The sequence below is a fragment of the Phaenicophaeus curvirostris genome, chromosome 3 (assembly GCF_032191515.1).
Source record: "Phaenicophaeus curvirostris isolate KB17595 chromosome 3, BPBGC_Pcur_1.0, whole genome shotgun sequence".
In the NCBI taxonomy this organism is placed as follows: Eukaryota; Metazoa; Chordata; class Aves; order Cuculiformes; family Cuculidae; genus Phaenicophaeus; species Phaenicophaeus curvirostris.
The window spans coordinates 82003469-82017943 of NC_091394.1; the positions used below are offsets into that span (position 1 = coordinate 82003469).

Below are 14475 nucleotides of genomic sequence, written 5' to 3' on the forward strand. Positions count from 1 at the left end.
CAAAGAAAAGGTAAATATGGTAAATATCTGCACAAAACCCCATGTAATTTAAGAAATTTCTCTGGGACCTGAGTAAAGTTAGTAGTCTGCAAATCATACAGCACACCTGTTAGATCTCCATTATCAATTATATTGAGTTTTTTATCTGCATCTTTTCATATCGCATTAAGTAGAAACAAAGAACTTCCAGCCACTGTTCAGGAATATCATCAAAAGTGATACTCAGAATAGCAATATGCTTTGGGCATCTTAGAATTTACTAATTAAATTCTTGGTTTCAGTAAGTTAATTCAAAGAATCAGAATCACCCATTCAGTAAATTATTTGTCTTGATTCTGAGGCACAGAAAATGCAACTAAAGCTAATTAATAGGGGGAAGCTAAGCTGTTGAGCAGTTAAGACATGAGCCATTATCATTCCCTCAGGATACAGAAACTGGGGTTTGAAAATCAACTGTGATAAACTAACTTCTTCCCCTTTCAAAAGACAGACAGTGTAGGTGTCATCTGTCTTTTATATGATAAGGCTTCTCCTCCTGAATTCAATATGAGATGTGCCTTAATTTAGGTACCACATCCCCCAGAAATGTCTGTGGCTTACAGACTCCAGAAGGAATTTTGAGCAATGAGGCTCTAAATGTAAATACCTACATTTAAGTAGATGATTCAGAATGCAATACAAAAATTCAGAAAGGAAAAGGAGTTTTTTAATTTTTTTTAATATATATTTTTTTTCCCACGCATTCCTCTTTTTCTTGCTCAGTATTGAGGATTCTGTTCTTAATGCCAAGCTTTTACCATTCAATACAGAAGTAAGACAGGCCTTTAATTTGGGTCCTGAATACTCCTCCTGAAACTGTGGAAGATCTTTACAGCATACGAAAGAGAGCATTCAAAACCTTGTAAAGATCTCATCTTTGTGGAAACCTATGTTTAGGCATACAGAAAACTTAGTCAATAACTTAACTGATGTGTGCTGGATCTTGTGGTCCCAGGCTTGTAGGATTTTGGGATGACCGTTTTGATTATGAAATGTCTCCACTGTGTCTATGTTTTTCAAGGAACCTAACATAATTGTGACAAATCTAGAGGTTCCACAAGAAATTCAGTCCTCAGTTCCATAAACAGATTTTGTGGTGCACAGATACATCTCAAAGAGATTTATCTGTTACTAAAACATCCATCCTTGTCTGCCTGAGCTATGTGTCTGAGCTATGTGCAAGCCACAGTTCCTTGAATCTGCTTACTTGCTTCAAGTATGTCAGTGTAAAAAAAAGAAATAAGTAAATATTAAAAAGAATAATTAAAAAAAAATCCCATTTACCAAAAATATATGTAGAAAAGACTTCACACAACATTAACTGGAATACAACTGCATTTTATGCTACATCTGTGATTTCTTTCTAATCAATGAGAAAGAACATAAGTGGCCAGTGTTGGGAAATTCAATATTTTAATCCTTTTTTCTTGATTCAGTGCTGAGCTTCTACTCTGTAGCACCACCTAGATTAAAAAGTAGCACAGGTCTTCACATTCTAGACTTCAAGCTCAACATAAAAAATAAACTTATTATCTCAGATAAGTTTACAGATATTCCATATTTCTCTGAAACATTTCACCTTCTCTGCAAAAATTTTCATGTGCAAAATGGAATACTACCTCTGCAAAGACCACAATATAAAAATACAGGTCTCTGTAAATTGAAAAGCTGAAATTATTTCAGTTAACAGTACTTAAGCAGACTTACAAATAATGAAGGATTCCAAGGTCACTCACAACATACCTTCACATCTGGGGAGAGGATGATTCCAATTACGGCTGATGCCATGAAGACAAGTCAAAGCTGAATTTCCAATTAATGTGTATCCAGGAAAACACTCAAATGAAATAGTTTGTCCCACAGTAAAGTCATTCCCAATAACAAAACCATTACGAAATGGTTGAGGGTCAGGACAGCTTTGTAATTGATACGCTGAAATAAATAAATAATAATAGGTAAAATATAAATAAAATATAAATTCTTATTACTTCAAAAATAAAAGTTTTTCAGTAAAATAAAAAATCATGAACATCCATATGTCTTAAGTTTCATCATGGTGATAGACTAAATCACTGGTCCTATACCAGGAGAAGCAATGAAACCTTTCCATAGCAATTCTGGAAATATGCATCAAAATTAAATTCCAATTCCAAACCTCATAATGAAAACATAATGCTACAACCTAAGTTTAGATGACCTTATGTTCCTTACTCTTTGGTAATGTGTTTGTGTGTATGTGTGTCTAAAAAAAACCAACTCAACATCCTACCCTACATATTTTCGGATCAGAGTCCATGAAGGCAAAAACGAGACTAGCCTCTTAATATTATCTCTTAATTTTAAAAAGTATGGAAGTACAGCACTAGGGAAGAAGAGAGTAGAAAGGAATTTTGAATTGAAGTTTTCTGCACTTAGATATTGAAAAAGATAAGCCAATAACGTACTCTTTTAAGACTACAATTTGCTTCCAAGAGCATCCTAAACAAAACGGATCCCAGTTGCCGACAGTGAAAATAAAAGAGGCTGTAGAAGAGTAAACTAGAAGCATGGGAAAAAAACCCTAAAAGTTCTAGAAGACTGATGTGATGCTATGACATGTAGGCCAATGTACCTCTAAAGAATGTGCAGAAAAATTACAAACAGAGAATTACAATAAATAGGAAAAGCAAATCTAGTTGAGTGATGAGTGCAGTATTACGAAGCAGAAAAAGGCCCAAACTAAGAAGTCCTTTCAGACCAAATAGGAGCCTAAAACATAGGAGGTGGGATCTAAAATGTTTGAAACAACCAAAAGCCCTGATGTTAAAGGCATGGCATATAGCAACAGCATGCAGTATTGCCAAGCAACGACCTTACCAAGACTGAGAGGGCAGAGACTTCCAGGTGGGAAAGAAGCACTGCTTCTCAGAAATTAAAATTAAGCACCATAAAAGAAAAGTATAATCAGGAGAAAAAAAGTACTACAGAATGCTCATAGGTAGAAATTAAAACTCCATATATATATATTTGCATTACTGAGTTGCTTCTACAAATGTCTGAACAGGAAAGTGATAGTGAACAGGAAATGCTGAATGAAATTAGAGAAGCTACAAAAAATATGACAGATAGTAGTAATGGAGTACCCAAACATCTGCCTCAGCAGGATGACTGGAAGAAATAGAATTATGAATGGAGGAAATAATTGTTCCCTAGAACAAGTAGTTTGAGAGCTCCGAAGAAAAGGTGTTATTTCAGACCTGAACAATTTTGGTACTCAAGCCTTAGTTTGAGAAGTATTCACAGGAGACCTGCTTCATAATAGCATTCATAATGCTGTTTGATTGTACTGGGAGGGAGCAAGTCAAATAAACCCAGCACAAGGATGTTCAATTTTCTGGAAAGGAAATTATTAAAGAATGAGGTGTTGCAGATTTAAATCTGCTAATTGGCACTACTTTCAAAGACCACGTAAACCGTGTTCTACAATTTAGAACAAAAAAAACCCGACTTAAGTAGTTCAGAAAAATGCCTGTGAGATTCAGTAATAAAGTTAAAGAAGCTTCAACAGGGGAAAAAAAGGCATTTAACTAATGAAAGTCTGTCATTCTGAAAAATCGGAAAAGATAGCAGGTCAAATTTAAATAGAAAATACAAAAAGCAAAAGTAATTTGAAAAATGTCTTGCAGAAGACATCTCAGCTGGTCATAAAAAAATTGACAACATCGAAGCAAGAACTCAATTAGAGAACTGGTGGTACAATTCATAACAAATGAGAAAAAAATGTTTTATGGATTAGGATGCCATAGAGAGAAAAAATTCCATAAATACTTTGTATCTGTCTTTACTGCTGCAGATGATGTAGAGATTTCCAAACAAGCTGTGGTGTTTGTGTTACACAGGTCTAAGGCACAAGGTCAATTTAAAGTAAATAAAATGTACTACATGAAATAGGTAAGGCAAAGGACCAGGAGCAAATGGCTTTAACCCAGAATAGCTGCTGATATATATCATATCATTTCATGATCTGATCTTGGGAAGTGGAGATTTCCCAATGTAAATCACATCTATCTTTAGATGGAATCCTTGAAACTAAAAATCAGTGAATTTGACTTGTGTACCTCGTTATATCATAATAATAATTACAATCATGAATAACATGACTGAGCACATGGCAAACATAGTTTCTTGGGAAAGAGGTTGGGGGCAATATGACTGAAGTTCTGAAACATTGTGAAGGCAGCGGAAAGCCTGAATATGAAACCGTCACTAAATGCCACAGTAATAGAATTACCAAAATGATTACTGTTTCTATTAATAGCAATAACAGTATACACTCTTAAGTCTGTTACTGCCCTCTTAGCAGTAGATTTTAAAGTTCCCTTGCTCCTACAAATTGTATCATATTCCAAATAAGAAGTGGATAAAATCTTAGCAGGCAATTTAAGTAATAAACTGACATTTTCTTTAAAGATAACATTTTCTACAGTGACACTTCCAGAATGTCACATAGAGTTCAAGTCAGTTTGGACTTGTTACTGATGAAAGAGTAATAGGCGACTGCTTTAAAGCAAAGACATTTTGAATAATAATCCTTTGATGTTATTCATATAATGAAAACTGCTATATATGAAAATATACATTTGACTTCTCGTGAAGAGTGGTGACCTTATCCCTTTTAAATAAATCTGCAATTATATAAAAAGAATTATGATCTTTCAGTCTTCACCAGATCATCATGACCTATTTGGGTACAACAGAACAAGAACCTTCCAGTGATATTGCCAACTAGGAAATAAAATGGATTTTGAGATTTCTAAGCACACATTATTCTGTACTAGCCTACAATATCCTAAAACAATATTTAAATCTTGCCCTCCCAGAACCCAAGATAAAAAAACACCGAGATTCCAATGTGCTTAAAATGATCAAACAATAGAGATGATTACTTTGTAAAGCCATGCAATGTAAATTAATATGCCAACCAAATTCAAATACGCGAAATTATATTTTTGCCTATATTTGGACTGTTTTTTAAAGAGAATAGACAATTACTTTTCCTTTTCAATCTTAATTTCATCCATTCTTTAGTTTGATCTTCATGTGTAACACTTCGGTTTGAAACATATAAATCTTTTATTTCATGTTTACCTTTTAGGAATGCCAGAAAAAGAAACAGCTTTCAACAGCCAACATTTTCTCACACAAGAATGTCAAAATCTCACCTTGATATACAATATGAAATCCTTGTTTGTTCTGTGAGTAATCGCTGTGAAAGTATAGACTGGTTTCATGAGTTGTGCTGAAAAGAGAGGCTGGTAGCTGAGGGCCACTTAGTCTCCCAATAACAGTGCTAGTTTCTGTAGATCCACTCCTAACTTCTAAGTAATCATGTATGGTCTCCGTTGAGAAATTCACAAATTGCAAATGGACACCTGAAAAACATCATCAGTAAATAAAATCCACCAGTCTCAATATCAGGAAGGAAAATAAAGTACATACATTTTACCTTGATAATACAAAAAAAAAATGTAGCCAGTTTAAATGCATGTATTCAGTTCGTAGATAGAGTCCATGGAATTTAGTCTGGAGCATTCTTTCTACTCATGCATTACTAATTCTGAAAGCCCAGCAAGGTAAGAATGTTGACCCTGAAATACTAGCATGGTCTAAGGCATTGAACTGCAGATTATTTATACAACACTTTTTGGCAGATTGTTTTGCTACAGGCACTGGAGCAGAGATTCCCCTGCAGCCTGTGGTGAAGGCGATGGTGAGGCAGGATGGTCTCCTGCAGCCCATGGAGGTTAATGATGGAGCAGATATCTACCTGCAGCGCTTGGAAAACTGCAGGCTGGAGCAGGTGGATGCACCCAAATGAGGTTGTGACTTGTGGGAAGCCTGTGCTGTAGCAGGCTCCTGGCATGACCTGTGGACCCCTGAAGGAGGTTTGCTGACAGGACATCTGTCTACAGGAAGGGTCAGAAGGAGGATCCAGGGAACTACAGGCATGTCAGCCTGACCTCAGTACCAAGAACGATTATGGAGTGGTTCATCTTGAATGCACTCACCAGGCATAACCAGGAGATCAGGCCAAACCAGCATGGATTCATGAAAGGCAGGTCCTGCTTGACCAATATGATCTCCTTCTATGACCAGGTGACCCATCTAGTGCATGATGGAAAGACTGTGGATGTTATCTATCTTCACTTCAGTAAAACTTTCGACACCCTTTCACACAGCAGTCTCCTAGAGAAGAACGGTATACTCTTTGCCAGATAAAAAAACAGTTGTACAGTTGAGCCCGGAGAGTTGTGGTGAACAGAACTAAATCCAGTTTGTGGCCAGTCACAAGCGGCATCCCCCAGGGCTCACTGTTGGGTCCAGTCTTGTTTAATATCTTTATCAATTGTCTGAATGAGGGAACTGAGTGTTCCCTCAGTAAGTTTGCAGATCACGTGAAATTGGACCCGAGCGTTGATGAGCTTGATGGAAAGAAGGCTGTACAAAGGGATCTGGACAGACTGGATCGATGAGCCAAGGCCAATTGTATAAGGTTCAATAAGGAAAATTGCTGGCTTCTGCACATGAGTCACAATCACATGCAACACTACTGGCTTGGAGAGGAATGGCTGGAAAGCTGCCCAGTGGAAAGGGACCTGAATGTGCTGATTGACAGCTGACTGAACATGAGCCAGCAGTGTGCCTCGGTGGCCAAGAAGGCCAAACATCATCCTGGCTTCCATCAGAAATGTGTGGCCAGGAGGAACAGGGAAGTGGTTCTCCCCCTGAAATTGGTACTGGTGAAGCCACACCTCACACACTGTGTTCAGTTTTGGACCCCTCAGCCAAAGAAGGATGTTGAAGTGATAGTGAAGGGTTTATAAAATAAATGTAATGAAGAGTGACTGAGTGAACTGTGGTTTAGTCTGGAGAAGAGGAGGCTGAAGGAAGACCTCATCACCCTCTACAACTATCTGAAAGGAAGTGGTAGCAAGATGGGTGTTGATCTCTTCTCCCAGGTAAAAAGTGATAGGATGAGAGGCAATGTCTTTAAGCTGCACCAGGTTAAGATTGGATATTAGGGGGTCTGGGATCCAGACAAGGGGGCCAGGCAGAAACAAGGGATCTGCAAATGCATGTGTGCTTGTGAACCTAAAAAGTGGGGTGGGTGTGTGCCTGCACTGGTGAAATTCTGCCTTTGCCAGCCCAAAATGTTGAGAGGATTTGGGTTTGCACTTGTGTTTTATGAGACCTGTATGTAATTGTTGTGGAAAGCAACACCTTCCCTCTGGTAGTCTGCCTGACCAATCATGTCAGCATTCTCTGTATGTGCATTTCTATGGTCAGCTTCGTTACTGCTTGAATATGCAAGTGGAAAAATGGCAGCCATGTCCCTTAGCCTGAGCAGAGACCTGAGCATGAGGATGGGCTCCAGTGGCTGTGCAGGAGGATCCTGGGCTGGAGTGGCTGGAGGAGGTGGCTGTACCCCTTACATCACTTGATATTTTTTGAGTGACAAAAAGATAACTGATATTATCTAACCATTATTCAGTACTTCTTCCACTAAACATGCAGTTCAATCATTTAATTCTTATACACACACTGTGCCAAATGATGATGTTGCCAACAGAAATTTCTGATTATTTGATTCAGTAAGGAACAGGAAGGTAGCTTATTATCCATTAGCAAGTTATCTCTCCTTATCATGTTATGTATTACAATGATTTTGTGGCAGGACAAGAAGAAAATGATCAGCAGTTGAATAGTTACAGGGCTCTTTTAAGCATTTTCCTGCTTAAGCATATTGCTATATGTTGCAACAAAGTAGAATTCTTATTTTGTCTGGACTTACTGCAAATATGGAATAATAATTGGTTATTTTTATTAAGAAGATCATTGAGTCCCACTGATGTTTCTGGCAAAGACAATAAACATGATTTCATATAAAATTGAAAGGAGAAGATATAATGTCAGATTAATTATTGAAAAGTCATGAATAATTTTTTAACTCCTGAACTGTAATAGCTAAATAGTGTTTGTCATTGTCTTTTAGAGCTTTATCCCCAGATACCATGTAAAGTTATGAATGGTTTTCTGAAGCATATAACATTTTATATGCTACAGGAAATAAGGTTAGCACATAATTAAATTACTGTTAACTTGGTCACCTCTGTCTCTCTTCACCTGAAGATAGACTGCATGTGACAAGAAAGCTTGTGGTTATAAGTATCATTATTTGACTTCACCTGACTTCCAAATATCAACATCTTAGAGAATTCAGTTCTATCCAAACTTTGCTCCTTCTCTATCCATGATATTCTAGGATTGGCCTTTTATTTGATCCTGTGAACCAAAGCTTGTCTGAAGTTTAAGATGTCATTAATAACTGATAACTCATACTATCTTGCTGACAATCATTTTTGTCACTTTGTTTGATACAAAAAGAGCTCTAGTATATTTTTGTTCATTATTTTGCTATCTGTACTCCACACTTTTTCACTCTCATTTCCTGAACCTTATCAATCTTCTATAGCATTAATCCTGTGCTGAGCCTGTAGTACCTGCCTCTACTTGTCTCAGACACCTATTTGTAAGATTGGTTTTTTCTATGGCTACTTTTTTCAGTTTGGGCACACGTCTTGAATAAGTATTTCATATATTCATCTATAAAATCTAACCATAAATCTCAGAAAGAAGAGCAAAAAATTGTGTAAAATGCCCTTGTAATTTGATTGAAATAAACATGGTTTCATTGCTTTAGATTACACCATTAGATAACACAAAGTGGAACAACTTATGATCCCTAACTTCTAACTGAGAAAAAATCTTGTTGGAAACACTAAAACAAGTGAAAGACTATAAAGGGTTTCCATTATGGTGTTTTTGAGTTTTTCTGATACTACATGGAAGAGTTAGATGTATGTGCCTCCACTGGACTAGAACCACACCACCACTAAAACAGTTTTAGCCACCACATTTTTAAATTATATTTTTTTCATTTTTACAATTAAATTTTACTTTAATTTTCAATTCATTTTTAATTGTTCCTGTTTAGAAATGGTCAAGTACATTTCAATCTGTGTAGTTTTAGTTTTCTTCTAGTAAAAGGGGCATATAGTTTTCTAGCAGGGATCTGCATGGAATCTGAAGATTCCAGAAAGCATAATGACTCACGACGAAACACTAGAAGATGTCACATCAAGCTGTATATCATGTAGGTAATGGAGGAATTATAGTATTGATATTATTTTTATAAAATGCTAATAAAAAACTAAATCATTGACGGCACTATTTTGACTTTTGAACAAAGTGCAAACATAGTGGTTAGGTTCTGTATGGAAATCCCTATCCTGACATAATGTACTTCCACATATAAATTCTGATAAATCCATGTTAGTGAATGTTTAATAATACTCAATTTAGACAAACCATGTATAACAATTGGATTTAAATGATAAATGAGTCAGGCTCACGGGACTTATAATCAAAAAGATCACAGAATTGATTTTATAAAGAGGAGAGAAAGAATCTGAAAAAATGCAGAAGGGAAAACTAATTGGGATGTCACCTTCAGTTACTGTGGAAGACACAGGAATTCTGCATCATCAAGTAAACAAGACAGAAGATGGCTATTCTAAAATAGAAAACACTGAGGCACGTCTGAGAAAACAGCATGCTGTTCAAATAGCACATGAAATAACCCTCCAAGTGCATGTGCTCCTGTAGAAGTGTCATAAGTATAAACTAGATAGGACAACTGCATTAGACAGTTTTGAACACTGATTTTGCAATGATAGATAGATAGGTTACATCCAAAGTTACTCAATGGATCAGGCAATGTAACTGAAATGCTGATATTACCTATGAAAAATCATGGTGAATGAGAGCAGTTCTGGTGACCAGAAAATTTCTGAAGGCATATCCACCTTTAAGACAAGAAAGGACCTATACAATGGCAACTGCAGGTTCACTGTAGTCCACAGAAAGATTATAAGACTTGTCTAACTGGAGGCAACTTCCAAATATATAAAAGATAAAAAGGGACTCAGGAACAGTGGATTTACTATCAGAAAATCAACCATTATTTCCTTCTATGACTAAACTGAAAAAGGGAGAATGGCAGAGATACTCTCCTTCTGCTACGAATTTTGACAGTCCTCTATAGCACGTGCAAGCTGAACGTGTATGAACTTGATGAATGGAGAGGAAGTAGGTTAAAAATAAATGAAACATCAAAGCTCCAAGTATGACAATCAGTCACTCAATATCTAGATGGTAACCAGTATAAAGTACATTATTCTATGGGTTGATTTGTGAGTTTACACTATTTAGTGTCTTCATGAGAGACCTGGATTATGCGAATGCATCCTCAACAAACTGAGAATACTAAAATAGGGGATGTGGTTGATACACCAAATGGCACAACTTCTGTCCAGAGAAATACTGAAAAACTTGAGGCAGGCATAAACCTTCTTCAAGGTTTGCACAAGAAGTACAAAGTTCTGCATCTGGACCACAACATCGTTATCTGTGGCTGACAATTGATTAGGTGAGTAGCTGCTCTGCTGAGAAAGATCTGCCAGTTGTAGTAGACTTCCTCTAGTGTTACTGACAATTTCACTTTGAGTGGGAAGCTTGCCAGCTTTGGGAGGCTTCTAGTGGTCCAGGAACATTTCTATGTTGCTGTGATATTCACCTAGGATATGTAAAGAAGCTTAATGATAAAATTATTAACTTAAATGTAGTTTTAACTTCTTCTAAACTGATGCTGACTTGTTTTGAAATATTCATGATAGCTATTTATTTTTGTTGAGTTTAAGAACTCACAAAAAGAAATCAAGCTTTTTAAATTACAAAATTGTGCTTAATACTAATTAAACATATTGCAGAATATATTAAGTGAAAAACCAAGAACCTTGTACCTTTTTTTATACTCTTACACTCTACACGCTTAAGGTGCTGGTAAATTCTTTAAATTAATTATATTTTTTTCCAGCATAAATATTCACAATATTTTAAAATCTATGGTCAGTATTTTGAATCCATAGAAAACCTCAACAAATTTAATCCATGAAATGACACATACCAAAACCAATAGGCAGCTTTATTGTCCATGTGCAATCCAAACTGCTAGGATAGTTGCCAGGAAACCCAGGGCTGAGGATCACTCCACTGAAGTCTGACATGCCACCACCACATTGTGCTGCAAAATAAAGAAAAGACATTTTTTCAGAGGATAGAATGAGATAAAAATTAATCCAGAACATTGAAAATCCTTCCAACATTAATAATACAAAGAGATTTATATTTGAAAAATACACAAACATTCCTTTCCTACTAAATATCTGTAAGAAAATAATTTATGAGCAGGTACTTTACATATATCTATCTACTCTGAATTTTCATCCTAACAGAGAATATATGTTTACTCTATCTGTGTGAGCCACTCTTGTGACGAGGCAAGTGGCACTCATACCAACATTGACACAACTCCATGTTAGTGTGTAAAGGAGCATCTGAATAATATAATAATGTATTTTTAAAAGATTCTGTACTCAAAGCATTTCAAAATGACTTTTTAAAACTGCATTTTGATCCTTCTATTCTAAATATGAGATAAAATAAACAGCCATAGAAAATACACACACTTATATATATCCAGAAATTGAACTAAATCCATATTTAAACTTCTTCTTTAAGTAATAAAGTAACTTACATTTGAAGATGTTTCTTATGTTAAATAAAATTTTGTTTACCAATTTTGTCTGATTAACAGTTGCTAAATCCTTTAAAACAGTGCTAAAAATTATTCATTAAAAAAAAAAAGGAAAACAAAAACACTTAAAATTTTTCTTTTTCTTCAGAATTTGCCATAGAGCAGTGCAATTATTGTATCAGACTTCCTAGGCATATCTTAATGCATGATGATGGAATCTAGAGATTAACTCCTGAAAAAAAATCTTATAAATATTTGAATCTTGTTGAATAGTTATAAAGTCTAAGCTGAGAGACCTCAGTACCTCATAGGAGGTATTTAATAGCTCTCACGATTAAGAACAGGATTAACTGAATTTATAATCTGTCTTGAATTAAAACAAAGTTTTAAAATCTTTAATGAGATCATCCTATTTTTCATACATTCAAAATTACAAATTCAGGTAACTTTTATGGTTAGGGAATCCAAACAAAAAGACATTTCTAGTCAGTAAAAAAGAATGCAAGTGGAAAGAATTTTACATCCCTCACTTTTTCATCATATAACGAGAATATACTTAAGTGTACTTCAGATGTTTCATTTGGGCTTCTGCTAGGATTCCACTGCTTCTTCTGGTATTAAAATGATCACATATATATTTCAATTTAAAAAATAATGTATCTTCTTAAATTAGGCAGAAATGCCTTATGTTGAATATGTTAGAGATGAAAATGTAATGCTACTTTTATTTTAGTATTTTCTATAACATTCATCACTCTGCTGTAGAAAATATTCATAAATAAATAGGCTATGTTTGCAAGTGTCTCTGGAGGTCTCATCACTGATAGTGAATTGACGATGGATTCTGATTAGAAAATATTTCATTCTTTCTTCTGATTGGATGTTTCAGAAAAGCTTTATCAAAATAAGTTTGAAGTATACTGTGAAAATCTTCAGCTGAATTTGACCATTTTTACTTTTAATTATGTTTTTCTAATTGTCTCTATTCTTTCCTCTATACATATGTCTTAATTTTTAGTTCTCTGGCTTTCTCATTCTGGCATATTTAAGAAGGTTTATGTATGCTGAACATACCTAAACATATTGGTATAGGATAATTCCATCTTCTTACTGGTCCAGGCATACAGGTGATATGTGAATGTCCCTAAAATGAAACAATATTTGTTGATCAATATACTAAAAAATAAATACAATATATGGTACATCATTAGTATCGCAACAAAATAATTTATAATTTAAAATATGATAAAATATATAAAACTCATGAAGTGTAACATTTATGTTGTACACTGTAAATTGTATCATGCCTTCAACATAATAGAGAAGACTGTAATCTTAACTATGTGACTTTTGGCCCAATAAGGAATTGTCTATGGTCTTAATATTATTTCCAACAATATAACAGCATCCAGCTGAATTCTGTAACAGCAGATTTAGTATAAATTAACGGTCTAGGGAGTGTCTCAAGTGGAAACAGTATTCAGTTTTAGATTTGGTTCTACAGTATAACTGTACAAGTCTTTTAAAATATTTTGAAGATCTTTCCTGTAGGCAAACAGATTCCTACAAGCTTATCAAGGGTCACAACTCCTGAAGAGTTCAGTGTCTGTTTGATATTGACAGACTCAAACGTAAGTACTAAAAGACACCATTTGAAATTGGAAACTTGGCTTACCTGAAGAGAATAACCCTGATCACACTGGAAAGACACCACATCTCCGACCATGTATCTGTCTCCAATTCTGATTCCATTGCTTGGGGTCTGTGGTTCAGGACAAGAGTCCAAACCTATAGCTGTGAAAAATTGAGAAGTTAAGATGTTCTAAAGCATATAAAATCTGGTGCTTTCATGTAAGACTTCTAGGTACACTTTAGATAACCACACTTTATTGATATATTTTAGGAACATCTTGGATACCAGAACTTTGTCTGTGGACAAGCAAGCAGCATATTATTTTAGGATAACATTTATATAAGTTGTACATATAACTTCTTTCCTGGGTAAAGGAAAAATAATTATTGGGATGACAGCAAGTATTTCCTAGCACTCTGCAGTCTCAACTCAAATTCTCCTCTAAATTCCCACTATCTCCTGGCTCAGACTCATTCATTTCCATCTCCACTGTCACTACTAATTACACTCTACTAAATTCAAACTAGGACAACTCCTACTTTCTTTTCCTATCATCCATTCCAGAGGGTGCAGGCCAATATGATTTCAAATGCAAAACACAGGAAAACCAGTGCGAAGTATAACTGCTCACCAGCATTTGGTCCTTCACGAGTCTGACATGCATTCCATTCATGCACACACACACAGGGTAAGTATCATATTTACATCAAATTTCACCTAATCTTCTATTTACAAGTACCTAAGTAACTCTTCTGTTGCAATGGAAGATAGTTTGCCAAGAGAATATATGCTTTTTCTGATGGTAATCAAGAAGAGAATCAAATAAAATAAATACTTCTTCATTGTATCTAACCAGAAATGTCTATGAATTTATGAATATATGTAAAATTAAGTATAAGCAGCTCAGTTACTCTCTTTGCCTACCCTAAGAATTAGACACAAATATGGTAATAGGAATATTTTATAGATTCAACAATGGCAGTATTCCAATATATTATCAACCTCTGCATGTTTAAACATTTACAAATGTAACATCACTTCATGTAAGAACCTTATTAAGGTTTGAATACTCTCTAAAGACTCTTACAATGATGTATTTTTATACTAT

The 14475-nt window shown here is 35.2% G+C and overlaps 1 protein-coding gene across 1 annotated transcript in view; it reads right to left on the reverse strand.

Annotated features, from left to right (window-relative positions):
* The window catches only part of CSMD3 (CUB and Sushi multiple domains 3), a 608404-nt gene that overhangs the window by 88407 nt on the left and 505522 nt on the right, over positions 1 to 14475 (reverse strand). Inside the window, exons 39-43 of the mRNA XM_069854554.1 lie at positions 13410 to 13528; positions 12809 to 12878; positions 11105 to 11221; positions 5241 to 5450; positions 1783 to 1971 (exon numbers count right to left, since the gene is read on the reverse strand). Of these exons, the coding sequence (XP_069710655.1) occupies positions 1783 to 1971; positions 5241 to 5450; positions 11105 to 11221; positions 12809 to 12878; positions 13410 to 13528 (705 nt within the window). The remainder of the gene's footprint in view (positions 1 to 1782; positions 1972 to 5240; positions 5451 to 11104; positions 11222 to 12808; positions 12879 to 13409; positions 13529 to 14475) is intronic.